An 18,448-nucleotide genomic window follows, 5' to 3' on the forward strand; every position below is an offset into this window, starting at 1 on the left:
GCTTGGCCACTCCAGGACAATTGATACCTGATGTTTAGATCTGCCATTATTTCTTGAGCACATAGTGATCACAGCGCCAAGTTTCCCAAAGTCAGAAACAAATCTCTGAAAAGCGCTACCAGCAAGAACACACACGCATGAAGATGAGAGCCGGTGTATAAGAGCCAGTGTATGATACCCATTCAACACCTGTCGGCAGAACGTGAACATGGAGCCTTCCTTTCCTATGAGCAGCGCCCTGGCATACAGATCCCAGAGCCCTGAAGCTGAATTTGTGGCCGACATAGTAACATTTAGTGTGCGTGGGGAATAACAAACACATCTGAACTGGCTGTGGCCATTTTCAAATACAGCGTGCGCCATGCAATTCATTCCACTCTACCCCTACAGTCTTCCACTAAGCCCAGGTGACGAGGTTTAATAAATCTGTTGTTTGTGAAGTGCCAAAAAAGAAAAAAAAGCTATTTAAGATGTTCCTTATGTGTGCCAGTACTTTGCCAAGTTTCAGAGGAGATTGCTTTATTTTGGCAATCTCAGCTTGGATAAGCAGTTCTTTGCCACTCTGACAGAGCCTCTCAGACTTTGTGTTAGACTTTATTAAAGAAATTGTCTTGTCTGCAATATGTTCATCCAACTAACTATGCTGCATCTATTTTTTCCTGGCAAGACAGCAGCTGGAAACAAGGGAATTAAGATGAAAACAATGAATAGGAATAAGGAATGCAGTTTGTACCTTCAAAAATGGGAACAGTTCTCTGGAAAGCATGATTCGGAGGGATTTAGTAAGGATAACAGACCAGTCAAAGAGATGACAGCTTCTCCATGCTAGTAGTTCAGTATCATAAAGTACATCTAATCTTTTGACCTGTAGCTTCATAAAAGAGCAGAAAATAGGTATATGATGCAATTAATATCATTTATAGTGTTACTAAAATAAATACAAGTATAATGCATACAGTTCTGTGTGTCATATTAAAATATGTACGGGTAAGTCTGTATGGAAATTCACACACACAGAATGAAGAGAGAACAGAAAACAGCTGCAGGCTGGAAAGGAGGGAAACGTTCCAATGAGTGATCTGGGGAGTTCAGCCCATTCAGCTTCTCCAGAAGTTCAGAGCTGATGCCATTAAGAAACGTATTTTCTCAGCACAAAGGTTCAGAGAAGGTGGTTTTATCAAACAAGAATCGGTGCTGAAAGCTGGTGCTGGGCACATTCAAACTGACAGCCAAGAAACTCACTTTGAGAAGCGCCGGCGCCCTGGCCTTTGCCCGGCGTAACACATCCTCCTCCAAACCAGAACGCGCAAGTCGCCTGGTACTCGTATACTTAACAAAATACTGAATGCTGGGGCGCAGGGGGGAATTGGAAAGCAAGTTCTCAGGGTTTTAAGGTTATGATTAAGAGATGAAACACACTAAAATCATTCAAAATCTGCTAAGCCATTGCTCCCTAGGCCAGCTAAATAAGTGCTACTATTACTTACACAATGCAGCAGTGGTTTGGGGTTTTTGGTTGAGGTTTTCTTTTGTTGGGATTTCTTTTTTCCTCCTCCTATAAATAACAGCTCTAAACCCACAGATGTTACACCAAAGCCAGCAAGAGACGCCTTCAGGATAAGTGCACACGAGCATGGCATCCACCACTGGGGTATGCTTACTACTTTCCCTTCACCTTAAATATTAACTCAAACAGCTTTTTGCTAAATTCTTGACATTTCAGAGGAAGGTACTGGCAGTGAAGAGCACTGAATACATCCTATTTCATTACATTCTAATTTTCCTAAATTTGAGCTGATATTGTCTGCACTTATGTCAATCACACTTTCTATCAAGTGGAAGTACTTCTAGTAGCCTACGTACTCCATACAGAATATTACATACTATATGCTCTAGTCTAGCTACTGGCTGGCTAGCAAGTGGAAGTCACAGCACTGCCAACTATTAAAACCACCTGAAACTTCAGAGCTTAAAAAATTAAAACATTAAGAAAAGCTGCATATTTCTTCAACAGGTTTTAACTGCTTGGGATAAGGGTTTGGCTTTCTGTGATATTTTTTAAGTATCTAAGTGCATCTCCGGCTGATTTTTTTCTTCGGTAGTGTTTTAAACAAACCAGTTCACTTGATTCAGAAGATCTTACCTAAGCAATTCAGAGAAAAGGATAAAAATAAATTAAATAAAGAAGGAATGGGAGCTAGGTCAGATGGGAAGGGAACATGCAGGCCTGGCAATTAGGGACAGCAAGCAAGAGCACATGAGGATCACAGAGGGCTAAAAGATGCTTTTGTATTTCCTGGGAGATGAGCAATCTAGTGGTTTAATTTTCAAGTGTTTGCACTCTCAGAACAATATATTAAACAGTTCATCACCTTTAACAGTTCGACTTTCTCTATCGGATGCGGTCAATATAGTGTCTTCCATTAACTGGATCAAACTATTTTCCGCTAGTTGGAACTGTACTGCAGAATGCATTCACCAGGCAACTATGACAGTGTTTATAACGTGTTCCTGATACGATTCAGGGGCAGTTTTTTTGTTTTGTTTCTTAAGAGTAAGGAACGTACTGGGGAAAAAGCCAAGTACTGGAAGTCCCAATCACACCCACTGTTTACAGTACAATCAAATGTTAACACAAGATAAAAATACTTCAAATGCTGTTTGTTATTTTTCCTCAATTCTACCTTGTAAGATTTGAAGATATCTGAAGTATATTTATATTCTCAGCTACCCTCCACAGAGTAGCTGGTGTTGCTAGTTAAATAGCCAACAGAAAAAGTAATGGTTGGAAGCATTTATTCACATGCTTTATATATTTGTTGTTTATATGTTATACGTACATTTAGGACTAAATTACGCGCCATGCTTTGACACCGTCATCCTCACTTCTCTTCTACTATGGGTTACCAGCCAGGTCTGCTACAACATTTGCGCACGTTCACTTTCGAGCCCTGTTCTACTACCAGAATATAGTTAATGAAAGCAGACAAGCAAGCAGCCCACAAACACCTCACAGCTCGTGCTTGTAATCATCAGATAATTCTGAACCTTTTGACATAACTCTCCCAGCGCCTGCTCACAGGTATGTACAATTTTGGTTTGTGAAATGGCCATTGATCAATTAAGTATCACAGCACAAGGACATTCTTCTCAGTCAGCCTATAATCTCCATTCCCAGCTTTATCACTTATATAAAACCTCCAAACTGTAGAATTATTCATATCCTCATTAGTTTTAATGAAGAAAAGCTGAGGTTCCAAATGTTGCAATTATTAGGTTTTCCTCTCCTGTAGGTGGCAAACCGTCATGTTTTCTAAACTTCGAAGCAGCCTGGCTAATCAGCATCATTACTAACCCTGCATGCTGCACCATCAGCCCTTTCCACACTTCATTTCTTTTGTCCAAGGAGGTGAAAACCAACTGTTCTGCAAAGCTTTTGGCTTCATGAAAAAAACCTTGCTTGTGTTAATCTCCATTTAGATGAAGCAGTATAGAATTTTAAAAACTCAATTAAAAATAAAGTGCCCACACCTATCCTAAAATCTCATCCTAAAACATCATTGAAGGGCTGTAGCTGTGAGGCAGGACAGAAGGAGGCCTCCAACACAAATGCACACTTAGGCCAGCATAAGGCTGCCAGGAAGCCAGAACCAAAGCAAAACTAAGCCTAAAAAACATTTATTGTCGCTACTGGAAGCAGAGCCTTCATACACTGAAGTAGACACCCCTTTTCCAGAGATCCAGACAACCTACCAGGCTATATAAGCACAGCCACACACAACTGCTGACATCTTCACTTTCACATGGGAAGACAAGGATAACATTCCAAATTGGTTAATGGGAACATGAATCACTCAAGTAAGACAGTGAGGAGACCCTACAGAGTAACAAGTCCTTCCCTGTATCTAAAGGCAGATTTGTGAGGGCTGGAAGAAGCAGGGAAGGCTTCTGAAGAAGGGATTCCGAACATCAAAATACCATCTCTTTGTAGGCTTCCATCTTCACTAGAGAAAAACAACAAAAACAAACAAAGAAACCCACCAAACTTTTAGCGGGGAAATTAATGAAAACATATTTGATTTCTTAGATTAATTGCTACCATCTCCAAATGAATTTACTTTTCAACTTCGCGTTTACACACGAGACTCAATGGAATTCTAGATATGAAGGTGAAACCTGAATTGCCATTAAGTGAATGGCACTGCCACCCCACAGAGTAACAAAATAGAAGCTGACATCTAAAAGGAGAAATTAAAATTCCTCATCCCTCAGTTACTATAACCAGTTGGCAGGGATGGGGGCTGGAAATAAGAACTACCATTCTATATAGGGATTATAAATAAAGCCAGTGGGTAGTTTTAGCTTTATAGATGTGATAACTTGAAACTATATACATGACACATGGTGATCAAGCTCCTCACACCGTCAGCACTTCAGCTTTAAGGTCGCAAAAGTAAAGTACCTTAAGACACCTGGTTCCTGTTGCTGTATTGTTTGTTCATCTCACTATCATTATTCTATACTGAGCTATAGGAACTTCTTGACCATACAGGTTTTTTCCTTAAAGCTTTGATTTTTATGGGTTAGATATTAGATATAAATGAAAGTTTAAGAAAACCTTCCTTCAAGGTTGAACATGAAACGATGTAAGAAGAAACATGCCATCTAAGAAAAAACTTTTCAGAAGTGTTAATAGAAAATGCATTAGCACCATATGAAAGACTGCTCAGATTTTAAATCCGTGAAACATTAAGATCAGGAAAATCTCAGTACTTGGAAATTCAGTTTTTTGATTTCCTATCAGTCAGTAATCTCTCTGTAGTCCCAGGAAGGCAAGAAATCACTACTTGAAAGTGTCACTAATATGACCTGGGTCAAGCTAAACTGAGCAGTTCAAGCTTAGGAACTCAGTCAACATCAAATGGGGGCATTTCTGCAGGAGAAGAACGAGTCTACACCTCCTTGAATGGAGGTTCTGCCAAGAGAAGACTGCATTAACATGACTGCATGATCCACCGGAGTGTATTTTATTATCCTCTTGAAAATTACACCTTAAAGTTAAAAATGCACTAGAGAAAGTATTTTTTTTTTTTAGAAAAACACGCTAATTATAATAATTAGTACAGCCTGCTAAATAATATAAGAGTAGGACGTGAGTTCATCAAAAAGTTAGCTCTTGATTTGAAAAGCAAGGAAGACATGAAATTGTTTTGTTAAAAGAAAGGGAGTAACAAAAAAATACATTTAAACTAGTGACTTTCTGTCCTGGTTTTGTTAAAAACAAGTTTCTCTGTTAGTGAATTTGCCTGTCAGCTAAAGCTTCATATCAGCTGCATTTTCCTGGAGAACCAGATACATGTTTTGGTAAACACAGCAATGGAATGTGAAGTTATTGATAAGCATGGATGGACATCTCGTGAGAGGGACAACGAGAAACAGATGACCAAGAACTGACCAACAGTGTATAACATCCCATTCATGTGACACGTCATATAAAAGTGGGAGATCATGAGGATCTCGTCCCTTTTCCTTGTGGCGGACATTAGGAGAGGACCTTGTGAGTCGTCCCTGCGAACTGAGGCCTAGTGACAGACTGAATCCAGCTCCGGTTGGCTGCAGAGTCTAGTCCGGGACTTCGGGTGCCAGCTCTGCAGTTGCTGAGACTTTCAAGATTGGTTTTGTATAGTTTGTATTATTTTCTCTATTCTTATTAGTAGCATTAGTAAAACATTGTTAATTTTTCCAACTCTCTTCTCTCTGTCCTTCTGTCCCTCCCGATCACCTGTCCTGAGTGGGAAGCGGGGGAGAGGGAAGGACTGATGGGGGAAGTGGCAGGGAGAGGAGGTTAACAATACATCTGCCAGGGTTTTATTGTCACCCCGCAATCTAAACCTCAACACTTTCAATTAGTACGAAAACACACGCCACATGAAAAAATACAGCTTTGCAAAACCAGCAGTACAAGGCCAGGTACTGTTTTTCTGCTGTTCTAGGAAGTCACATAACAGACATCCACATACTTCTTAATAATTGACTAGTGTTCCATGCATTTTAATCTTAAGTTTTGACTATTGCTTATATTCAACATGCAACAGAAAAAGCATCCACAAACAAAGACTCCAAGCAAGCCAAAGTGTCCATATGTCAACTTCATTAATTCTAAAAAAATACTTTTTTAGAATTACCCTTGGCCATATATTCTTTGCCACTGACATTCCTTGTCATTTTTCTACCATAAGACAAATGTATTTTAAACACATAGGAAGTAAGGCTATTTTTTACTCACCAAGATTCAACCACAGTTATCAAGCATTTCTTTACCAGACATTTTTATGCTCAGATAAATTTCAGATTCGGGCATCCCATCTCGATTCTCAGAATCTCTTATTTTCAGATAATGTGGCAAAAACCTGAAAGCTGCATGCCTTTAAAACCTGAGGAGTATCATCAACTTTCCTTCCTTTAAATATCAAGGAATATCACTAACTTTCCTTCCTTCAAACAGCCACTTTCAGTAGAATCTTTAAAAAACAAGGATGCAATTAAATGTCTGAATGATTTTGAGGTAAAAGAGCACAAATCAGATTACTAGCATTACAACAGTGAGAAAACAGCTCGAACAGCTTCATCGAAAGCAAAAACCACCACAAAAACCAGAAGCGGTGCATGTGCAGCCAGCATTGAATGGAGTCAGTCAAGGGCTTGCAAAAGGGGGCAGCACAGCAAATACATTCTCATGCTAGAAAGTCCCGAATATTTTAATGATATTTCATTTTTCTCAACTAGAACACTTATTTCTGGATGTCATTGCTTATAACAATGTCATTTATTTCTGCTACTGACACGTAAACGAGGTTTCCACAAGTATTTCAAAACTTTGAACAAGTTTCAACTTGGGAGGGAAGAGCAGCAGGAATTAGAAGAACAGAACATAGCACTGGATCTATGCACCTCTTAGGAGTAATGCAAACTTACTGCTGCGAAACAGTTTCCCAGAACAGGACCAGGACCAACTCCAGAACAGTCACGTCTGAACAGGAATGAAATGCCAACACCAAACCTCCCCCCTTTCACCACAACAAGGTATATATATATATACCACAGCAGGCAGGGGAAATTCCTTGTGTTGAAGCTGCCTTTGGAGCCCTTCTTCAATCCATTTGCACTCTAAGTGGGACAAGGGAAATAATAATAATAATCCAAGGCACATTATCAACCACAGTGCGGAAGTATTTAAGAGTTCAGCTTACTTAATAGCAAGACAACACACAAAATTATCTTTCCACAAGACGGTTACATTATATTCACAACGCATTGCACTCCCTTGGTAAACATAAATGCACAAAAGCATGTTAAAGCGTCAACACTGTATATAGAATTCCAAGTATTTGTTCCATCAAGGAAAATCATTTAGCAGGAATAAGCATCTTCCACCAGGTTCTGCACACACCAATCGATATGAAGCTCCTTTTCATCAGGGCGTCGGAATGTCCATTGCACCCTTCATTAGGGACCAGCTGCACTTGGTGTGACCTCCCTGCCCATCCTCCCTCCATCCCCCTCATTGTCTAAGGGACAGAAAGCCCAGCGGCTCCAGTTGTCACAGCACCAATTAGCCACAGGACCCAGTGCCCAGATGACAAAACACATTTTCAGGTTGAGAGAAAGTGTTATGGTTGTACAGCTGAATACTCGACAAAGCCCAAGGGACCCAGGTCCCAAACCTTTTGCCTGCTGTGCTTTTAATACTCTCTTATTTAAAATGCCAAAATACAAATCAGATAATAGAGGGATCAATGGAAAAAGCAAATTAGAAAAGCGCAAGTTTCAGATTTGCATGTATCTTACAGAAAAAGGATTTTAACTCCAAAATCCCCCTCTTAGCATTTAAATAGGCAATCTTCCAAAACTATCAGGAATCTTATTAGCGTCACAGATCCACCACCACAGTTAATTCTTCTTTATTTTTTTAATCTGAGAAAAGTAATGGAATAGCTGTCACAAAGAGAAAAGCGCTGGTGGCTACAGATGATCAGAGAAAGTTCACAGTTCACAATGTTCAAACACAAACATTACACTGGGAAAACTAAGTTTGGATTCCCTCTGGTAGGAACCTTTATAACCACATTTTTACATTTAAAGTAGGTAGAGCTGAAGTAAGTAACCCTTGTAATATGTTCCAAGACAACGGCTATTTCAAGGAAAACTGCACTATACAGCACTAAATATATAAAAGCTTATATTTTTTCTAGGATAAATAGGAGGTTAATGTATACGTACAGGCACTGCGTTATGGCTCCGAATCTATAAAACTGAATTTTCTTTAATAAGTTAAGCAACGTTTGACCAGGTGTCTGTTCTTAAAGCTATGAACTTACCTTGAAGCACATTGCTAGACCTGAAGTTTATCATAAGAACGTTTCCAGTAACCAGAAGCTGATGATAGTGTAATTGCACACCCCGGAACGTAATACCACACTTAAAAAATGGTTATTTTAATGATTACGCTAATGAGTTCTGAACTTCCAACCTATGTGCATACAGTTTCATAATTACACAGCTTGAAATCCTCATCAGCAAATCCAAATGCTCCTGAAATCCAAATCATTTTATAATCTTGAATAATGCATGGCACCTCTGCAGCAAGAAATTAAAACAAATTTCATAAAAATGCAAAGCTTCGTAATCTGTATTCTAAAAGAAGCTGCATTACTGAAATAAAGTGTTGCTTTGTAAGTACTAGCGATGGTGGGGTTTTTTTCCACTTCCCTCTGGTACCTATGATTCAGATCCCACTTCAAAAATAAACAGACTAACTCCTATCAAAATACCCTTTTATATACATCTATGGTGGCTCACAGCACGCCCTACTACACAAGAGGGAAATCAGACATCTGTTTCCTAAACAAGCATTGCCTTAAAATGCCATCAAACCTTTTCTTCCTGAAAATCACGGAAATGTAGGAGTTTTTTTTCAAACAGGCTGCAGCTTGACTGCCTTGCACACTATTTTACCAATAGCAAAACCAAAACTCCATCTTAGTTCAAATGGCCAGTAAATCAAGGTCTACAGCTTTTCCATAAGAATGGGCCCCATCCTCAATGCCTTTGTTTGTCTGTTTTTAAACTAGAGGTAAAGCCCAGATAAACGCAGAGGATTTAAGCAAGCACTATCTTTTTGAACAAGTTCAAAAGCCTGTGACTCAGGATGAGGGGAAGAGCCGTCATCACAGTCCATGCTAAAGGATTGTCTTGTGTCTCACATCTTCACCTTTTAAGGTGCTGAACAGGATCAAGGTAATTTTTAAAACACGCCACTTCTCATACTTCCCTTCCTTGCAGATGCACCATGCACAGCTAATTAATTATCAGACACCTCCATAAAACTCACACCGGCTCTCCCTTCACAGAAGTTACGTCCAACTTCTATTCACAGTAGTGGTTTGTCTTTATATCTTCATCGCCCAGAACTTACCTAAAATATACTAGTCAAAATTCAGATCCCAGTAACTTTGATTATGGGAAATTACAACTGAAACCTATTACAAATGATTTAAGAAACAGAATACCCTGAATCTAACAGATAAGGCCACTGTATGATGCACTTGGAGGTTGCAATCATGTCATTCAGGATAAAAGTGAAATCTACTTTAATTTTTACCACTTATGGGTTTGAAAAAAAATAACTATTAGTTATCCTTTTTGTTAATTAAATTTTAAGACTTCCGCTCATCCATATGATCTCATTATTGAAACCACAAAATATGAGTGCAAAACCAGAAGAAAAGTCACGGAGACAAAAATCTACATGTATTTGGCAGAGATATTAACCACAGCCTTGAGAATTATACTTAGGGAAAAGAATAAAACAAAACCACACAAACACCCCACATTAAAAACAAATCAAAGAACAACAGCCCTTATGTACCAGTTTTGACTAAGTTCTGCGGCTTCTTATGTTCCCCGAACGTGAACATTCCAGGCTTTTGACCTACTAATCCCTATTTTACCTCATTAGCACCAAGGAACTAAACACAAGAACTGGCTGTCTCTGGACAACAATAACTTGGCCCTGCTACTAATCAACTAAATGTCATTAAAACTTGAGTGTCAAAACCCCGGTCCAGAGCAACACCCACCACCTTATAGAAGAAAAAAACCTATAATTTCTTTTATTTTTCTTCTTTGCCGCAGATTTTGTGCAAGACGCGGAGCATGCAAGTTCTCATACACCAAATTAAACTATCCTATCTCCTGTTACCTCCACATGATATTAAACTAACATCATTAAATTGCTTTCTGTGCTACCAGAGGTCTCTCTTACACACTTACTCTTTAAATCAAAGGGATTGTTTTTTAAACTTCTCCAAGACAAAGCTGACTAATATGCAACAGCTTGTAGAGCAGCCCACATAAAAACACACTGCAGCATATTCTTCAATAGGTAAAAATTCTCAGCTGCAACTAAGTCTTCAGTATCTTGCTTTGTTTTCCTAGACAAGTATAATACACTGTTGTATAACAAACTGAAGAATAAGAAACTATTCTGCATTCCAGTTAGCAGAAAGTTACAAAACCCCAGAGAAAATACTAGAAAGCTCAATTGCACACAAGTCCAGAGTTTGAACCGCATTTCTCTAACTTCAGCATGCATTACTTGCATGGATCGTGCATTTGAGAATCAAACAATACAAGAAAAAGATCTCTAAGGCATGACATTTCCAGGTCCTGCTGACCCACTGGACAGTCATTTAAAACAGCATCAAGGCCTTTGTCACCAATGCTGCAACTCCCCACTAAAATTCCATCCGAATTCCACAGCCCTTTAAACTACTGAGATACTCCCGCCCACTTCCCTTGTTATTTTGACTTCTTTTTACCATTTTTCAACTTTCTTGTAGAAACCATTTCCCTTATCACCTCAGATTAGCCAACACCTTCTCTACTTAAAGGTTTCCTTAGTTCTGATTTCCTTCTCCCTTTCATGAGGAATCCGATGGTTGAAGTGAACAGAAACTCTTCAAAGGTGGAATTACTTTAATATAACTTAATTTAAATACACATTGCACGTTAGAGTGTGCTGTCACAGCCAGAATGACAACCCTGAAGGTCTCCAGAGTCAAACCCAGGTCAGAAAACAACCACTCCAGCCAGATCTTCAGCTCCTCATCAGCAAAGCGCATGGGCCCAATAAAAATTCCGAACAGCCAGCAGATCATTTCTCTACCATTTGGAGACCTTCCAGGAGACACGTTCTCTCAGTATTGTGTTTCTGCTGGTAGTGAACTGAGAAGGAAGAAGTCATTGATTTTGCTGTTCAATATTTCACCAAACGCTTTGCTAAAGCAAGTATCAGAGCTACACTTAATTCATACCATTTACTTGATATCATCATTAGAAACACTTAAATGACAGTTACAGTCCCTACAAATCTCAAAATTATGTCACTGTTTCAGCATTTCATTGATGTTGCTTTGTGTCCTCCAAAACCACAAATCACTGGATTTCACAACAGAGACAGCCAAGCAAAAACCTTTGAGACCATACTGGCACCCTCCGATTTCAGTATCGGCGCAATGCCCATCACAAGCACATATCCTTTCTTCCTTCCACCCCTTAAAAATAAAACAACAACAAAAAAAACCCTTTTGCTGACAAAATCATACCAGTACGTATGTTTTGCTTATATTTAATCCTGTCAAAATACGAACAGACAGGTTAGATGCAAACTGTATTTTCCCTGGAGACCTTTGTATGTATTCAGAGCAGAACTGTTCTGATCTAGGAATGTATTAACAGTTTAAACGTTTCCTATAAGCGTAGCAAGTTTTAATGTATTAACACAGGGCTTCATTACAGCTTTACAGGTGGTTTTGAGTATTTGACAACATGACTCCATTTAAAAATCAGAGGGAAACCCAGATGAGTAAATCAAGTTCATACATTTAAGACATGTGCAAAGGCTCAATGTACACAATGATGTGAGGGGAAATGTTTTGTTCATACATTTGCACACTGTTGAAATCTTCCCCAAGAGAAAAGCCATTGCAAGTGACAGATCTATTAAGAAGAGTATACAAAGAGGACTCCATCGATAGCTTCAACGCATGAAAAGCAAAGAAATAGCCTGGTTTTGTTCAAATGACAAAATTTGAGGGTTTTAATTAATTAGATCCATCATTATGAGTAATCAGGATGCAAACTCCTTGCTGGATAACTCAGTGAAAACAAACTATTTTAAAACTATTCAACACTAGCTTTGACATCCAAGTCAGGTCATCGATTCTTGCCGAGCAAGTGGCAGCAAGAGGGGCTCTTGTCATAAAGAATTTCCAAAACATTTTAATGGGACACACATTACCAAGCATGTATAATACTTAGACTTGTTTACATGCCAATAGCAAAAGCCACCCTCTCCAGGACGCATAACTGTGCGGTTGACAGCAATTCATGTCATCCACTGTACTACCTATTTGCTGGATTCTGACTCATTTTGCGTTGAAGAGGAAGCTATGAAGTTAATGCAAGCAGAGCTCAAAAACATCGCCACTCCCAATAATGTGCATTATGCACCCCAATGCCCTTATTTCACAAACTGACCATTTATTCCATCTTTTTCTTCCCTCTTAATCATTTCCTCACCCCCAGGAGCATTTGCCACTTACCTCATCAGCACTTGTGCCTACTTAACAGTCTATTGTTAAGGACTGTCAAAAGCTTTTGAAATTCCAAATAAATTATATCTGATAACTCTCTCTGATTCCCTGTTTTGTTGCCGCAGTGAAAGAATTTCAATAGATTAGCAAGGACGTTTTCCTTTGAAGAAACTGTGGTAATTTACTGCTATCAAAGTACCATCTAGAACAGATTAAGCCTTAAAAAAGCATCAGGTAGTTTCCTCTACACAAAAGAGCAGCTTCATGGTCAGCAACACCAAACACACCTTAGGTTAAAGGCACACGGGTTAAGCGCAATACTTATTTTTATATAGAGTGACTGATTTCATGGGACACTGCATTATTGGATTGGATGCATATGAAAGGATGACAAGGACAATGGAGCAACAAAGCTGTGGCCTGTTCATTTACCACACATACAGATAATCATAACCAAAGAGAATCAGTGCACAGAGAAATGTACCAAAAATCTTTCATCTATTTAGGGACTTTAAACACCAGGTCAATTAGATCAAAATACCTCCTCCCTTTCTGCAAAGCTTAAAGATCCCCTAGCCAACATTGTCAGGTGGAATAGCACTGGCGAATGCTCAAAGGCTAACAAGCTACAAAAAACAGTAAAAATATTTCTAGGCCTTTTAGAGGGCAGGATCTTTGCTATCAGATCACACCAAACCTTGTCTAGGTCGCATGGACACACGCTGTGGCTCAATGCCACTCTCAAACAGAAGGATTCTTTGACCTCTCAACCACCAGACCTATAGCTTGTAAAACTAATAACTGCCCTGCTTAGACTTTCGGTAGCAAATCACAGCAGCTTCTCCTGAAATTTAACACAGTTGAGGCAGCTGTTCTTCTCATCACAGGATTCCTCTGTTTATTTTGTCACACATATTGAACCATGACATTTGAATGATTCTCAAAAAAACTTAATTCAAAGCAAGCGATTATAAAAGATACTTTAAGTGGCATAAAAAAAAAAAAAAAGTCCTTCACTACTCTATTTTCATACAGCAATAAAAAAACCACAGAACTGCTTGAAAAGGTTAAGTCCTAAATCAACTTCTAAGGCTCCTCTGATTATCTTCATTGCTTTGGTCATGCCTTTTTCCCCTTTCCAGTTCTACTCCAGAAATAGACACCCACAGCACCTATGGGCAGATGTGTTTAATTTAAAAATACTGAACATGCATTTCACCTGCCAGATGTCCAAGAAATGAGAAAGTAGCATGAGCTCTTTGAAAAGCCACAGCAAAAAGCAAACGTCGTCTTTTCATGCAAACTCTACCTTATCTTTGTCTTCCACAACGTCTGCCAGCACATCATCTGGGTCCAGGATCCCTCCATCTGTGTACTCCAGGTGGTGAATATTCACCCAGGAACCTGGATCCTGTAAGAAAGACACAAGACTTTTAAACCTCACCTTGCAAGGCTTTAGTGCCATCGGACAAAGCAGCTTTGTATCCCACCTCCTTTGCACCCATTTCCCTCTTTAATCGTGAGGTAAAAGCTTGGAGCCACTACCCAAAACTGAAACTAAAAGAATGAAAACTACAGACATAACACAAGAGACTATCTATAGAACACCATGCAAAAGATCTTTAAAATGTGTACTTCATTTCCATTACCATATTCTTTAAGTTACATAGTTAATAAAAATAAGGAGAAGTTAAACTTTTTTTTTGATTGTACAATAGCTTATAGTTGGAATATTTGGGTTATTATCAGCATACACATGTAAATATATTTCTTATGTGTGCGTGTGTGTATATATATATATATATATATATATATATATATATATATATATATATATATGGACATGCGCCACTTCTGACAGTTTCAGGGGGCAGATATTTTTATATGTATGTATATATATAAACCACCTATCATTTCTTTCTCTGAGGAGGTAGGTCAGGCTATTGTAGCTAAAACCAAATGAATAAATAAATCCCAGTTTGCTTTCATAAACGCTCTCAAGCTCCAATGAACATTTATCCCATTAGGGCTATTGTGGTTTAACAAGCACATGGCAGCTCATCGAGCCACAGCAAGATGTCTGAGTACTGATGGTACCAGCGTTGATAAATGTTGAGTTGGCACATCTACAGCACGCTGAAGAAAGAAGACATGCTTATTTAAAATTGCAAAGCATGTTTGAGTCTTTCACCAAGCATTATGGAGACTGGCCAGAATATGCTAAAATTAAAGGTCAATAAACTGGCATGTACACATGTAGCTTTAAGAAAAGTTTCAGAAATAGACAAAGAAAGAAGAGGTTTGCTGACATGCAATATGCAATCCCAACAATTCCGTTTACATTACATCTATATCTCCAATCTCTTTTTACTTGTCAAGCCTAATTAGATCATAGTTCTCAGAAGCAAAGTGAAGCTCAACAGACACTATATAGACCAGCAAGTTCCTTTTCTCTAGTCTGGATATTCCCCATGTAATGAAGTCCTTGAGAAGTAGGGATATCCCACTCTGTATTTATTTACAGGCATTCTGTATCTCTGGCCATCAAGTAAATAAATCAGGATAATTCCATCATAGGTACAGATGTGGATCAATTGGATTAGGCCTCTTTTTAGTATATCATCAATAGGCAGCAGTCAAAAAATACAAACTGGAAAACCGCACACCACAGCCCATCGTGCCACTATCAACTTCTTGTGCACAAGGAGCTGGAGGGGACACAGCAGGGACAGCTGACCCGACTGACCAAAGGGACATTCCCGACCATATGACTCTGAGCACAGAAATGAGTTGCGGGAAAGGGAGGCAACCACACATCTAAGCACACAGAAGTATCTCAAATATATCTATTCAATCTGTAATTTATCTCTAACCACAATTGTTTCCTTTCGCACTCAAAGCACCCATTTGCAAAGTAGCAAATGTTTGTTCATTCTAGGTATCAGGTGTTCAAATTCACAAAATTTAGGAAAATCAATTAACAGGTTTTGTCTCTGCAAAGTGATGAAGTGTAGGCAACTATTACAGCTCAAAGCTCTATTTGAAAGCCCGTGGTTTAAGTATTTTTACCATAACCACAAAATTCTATGATGAAAAGGCAGAGAGCAAACAAAGCAGCATGTTAACTTAGATCAAACAATTTACCTAATGCAGGAACCTTGTGAAAGTGTGTCACTTGACCCTACCAATCATCTTACAAAATACGATTCTCTCCAACTGGAATGCATCCGTAGCTACAGATGTTCCTCTGAACCTTTTAACTAATGCAATCACAAAGGTTTCCATGGTTAGTAACACTCAAACAGCAGACTTGAAAACCACTCCTCTTAATTAGCCAAACTTCTGCTAACGTTTTTGTCTGAAGAGATATTAAAATCTGCTACACATATTATGCTGTTTAAGTGTCCTGTAGACAGAAAAAAAATGATGTGAAAAAAATAAAACCACTGATTGGAATATTTTGCTTCTAAAGTTTGCATCTATTTGTGATTCAGTAACTGCAACAACCCAGATGTGTCACTGGAAAAGAAACAAGGTAAAAAGGAGCGTAAAAGCTCTACTGTACCAGCGGAATGCAGCAAGTTGGCAAGAAACAAGCTCAAGACACAGTCACCCTAAAATACATTAAGCTTAACGAATTCCCAGCTTTCCTTTTGCTGCGGGCCACAAAAACAGTAACTTAATGGGTTTGTTGGTGGCCATATCAAGAGAAAGTAGCCTCTACAGCAGTCTGAAGGATGTCGTTCCCCATCAATCTTTTGGAGCAAGTGTGGTCAGTGGTAGATTCTTTACGAGAAATTCACACCAAAATATAAGAACTAAACCAGAACAGGAGGCACAGTTTCCTTAGCTAAAGAGTTAAGGTGTCGTTCCCACACACACTATGAGTCAGGTACACAGTGTGGACCTTTTGATCCCAAGGAATCCCCAACTACAGTAACCACCAGAGACTACAAGACCAAACACTTGTTGTTTCAGAAATACAGATGTGAAGCTGGCTTCTGTTAATTTAACCAGAACTTCAGCCCTGAAACCACACCAAACACACACAGAATCAGCTCCTAAGCACACAGAGAGATGCTTTTTACAGACTTGTTTGATGAAGCAAATAGTAACTACTTCTAGATGGCCTAGATGGAGGAAATTCCCTCTGCACGGTCACACAAGTAGGAACAGTTCAACTGACCAGCAAAATCATTCGCTCATTCCAAAGAGATGGGAAAGTCAGAGAACGTTTTCTGCTCTTTGGATGAAGTCCAAACACTGCCACGTGCAGGATACAAAGCGTCTACATTAAAAAAACACCCTGAAATCCATATAGTGATTTCTTCTGTGCTTCTTTACTCCCACCAAGAGTCCAGACGGCTTCAATAAATAAAACACCAATATTTTAGCTAGCTCGCCATATAAAACACACCATTAACTACCAGTAGATGTAAAAGCTGAATATCTTAAGTCCCAAATAGCATTTCAGCCACATGATGAGCAGGGCTTGCACAGTAATAGGCAGAAGCTGAACGTACATGCGTATGCATGCTCACATACACACTCGTATATTACACATCACTTAGAGCTCACAAGGAATAGCACAGATTCAAAAAATAACTGTGGTATATACAAAACAGAATCGTCATTGCAGAAATCTAAACTTTCCTTAGAAAGGGATGGTATTACTTTAAGTTTCTTATGTTATAGTGACATATGACAATCACAAAGGATGTTAGACATGTGAAGGGTTGATCCCAGCTAGTGTATGTTTGCTTCGATGAAATCACACTTCTTACCTGCTGAAAGCAGAAAACTACGGGGTTTCAAGGTTATGAGCAATACAGGATCAGATTACATTTATCCTATTTTTGCTGAGGGAAGGGACTGAGGACAGTTACCGAGAGGGAGCTTGCTGAGAAAACTGCCAAATATAAAGCAAAAAAGAAGTAAGAAATGTATTCTGAAATGCTAGGACAACATTTTTTTTTTTTTACTGAGAGGTTCTAGTTGTCTAGTTTGAGATTCAAAGTCCTATTCTAATGAGTGACAGTCTAGAATTATTCCTCTCAATATTTTAACCATCATCACTGATTCACATGCTCAAGAAGAAAGAGTTTGTCAGAGAGGTTCTCCTGCCCCTCTACTCTGCCCTGGTGAGACCACACCTGGAATATTGTGTCCAGTTGTGGCCCCTCAGTTCCAGCAGGACAGGGAACTGCTGGAGAGAGTCCAGCGCAGGGCAACAAAGATGCTGAAGGGAGTGGAGCATCTCCCGTGTGAGGAAAGGCTGAGGGAGCTGGGGCTCTGGAGCTGGACAAGAGGAGACTGAGGGGTGACTCAGTCATGGGGATCAATATGGAAAGGGTGAGTGTCAGGAGGATGGAGCCAGGCTCTTCTCGGTGACAACCAATGATAGCAGAAGAGGTAATGGGTTTAAACTGGAACACAAGAGGTTCCACTTAAATATGAGAAGAAACATCTTCTCAGTGAGTGTAACAGAACACTGGCCCAGGCTGCCCAGGGAGGTTGTGGAGTCTCCTTCTCTGCAGACATTCCAACCCGCCTGGACACCTTCCTGTGTAACCTCATCTGGGTGTTCCTGCTCCATGGGGGGATTGCACTGGATGAGCTTTCCAGGTCCCTTCCAATCCCTGACATTCTGGGATTCTGTGAAAAAAGAATGAGTCCCTTGTAAAAATAAAACACTAAAACACACTAGAAACTCTGGGCAGCATTCACATACAGTGACCATCTACTTGTGATCCCAAATGTCCTCCTCTTGGAAACGGCATTTAGGAGAAAAC

At 39.4% G+C, this 18,448-nt stretch overlaps 1 protein-coding gene across 4 annotated transcripts in view; it reads right to left on the bottom strand.

Moving 5' to 3' along the window:
* Nucleotides 1-18,448, bottom strand: part of PARD3B (par-3 family cell polarity regulator beta) — a 358,197-nt gene that overhangs the window by 321,879 nt on the left and 17,870 nt on the right. For all 4 annotated transcript variants that reach the window (XM_065069463.1, XM_065069461.1, XM_065069460.1 and 1 more), the window contains exon 2: nt 13,966-14,067. In XM_065069463.1, the coding sequence (XP_064925535.1) occupies nt 13,966-14,067 (102 nt within the window). The remainder of the gene's footprint in view (nt 1-13,965; nt 14,068-18,448) is intronic.

The sequence above is a fragment of the Columba livia genome, chromosome 7 (genome assembly GCF_036013475.1).
Source record: "Columba livia isolate bColLiv1 breed racing homer chromosome 7, bColLiv1.pat.W.v2, whole genome shotgun sequence".
NCBI lineage: Eukaryota > Metazoa > Chordata > Aves > Columbiformes > Columbidae > Columba > Columba livia.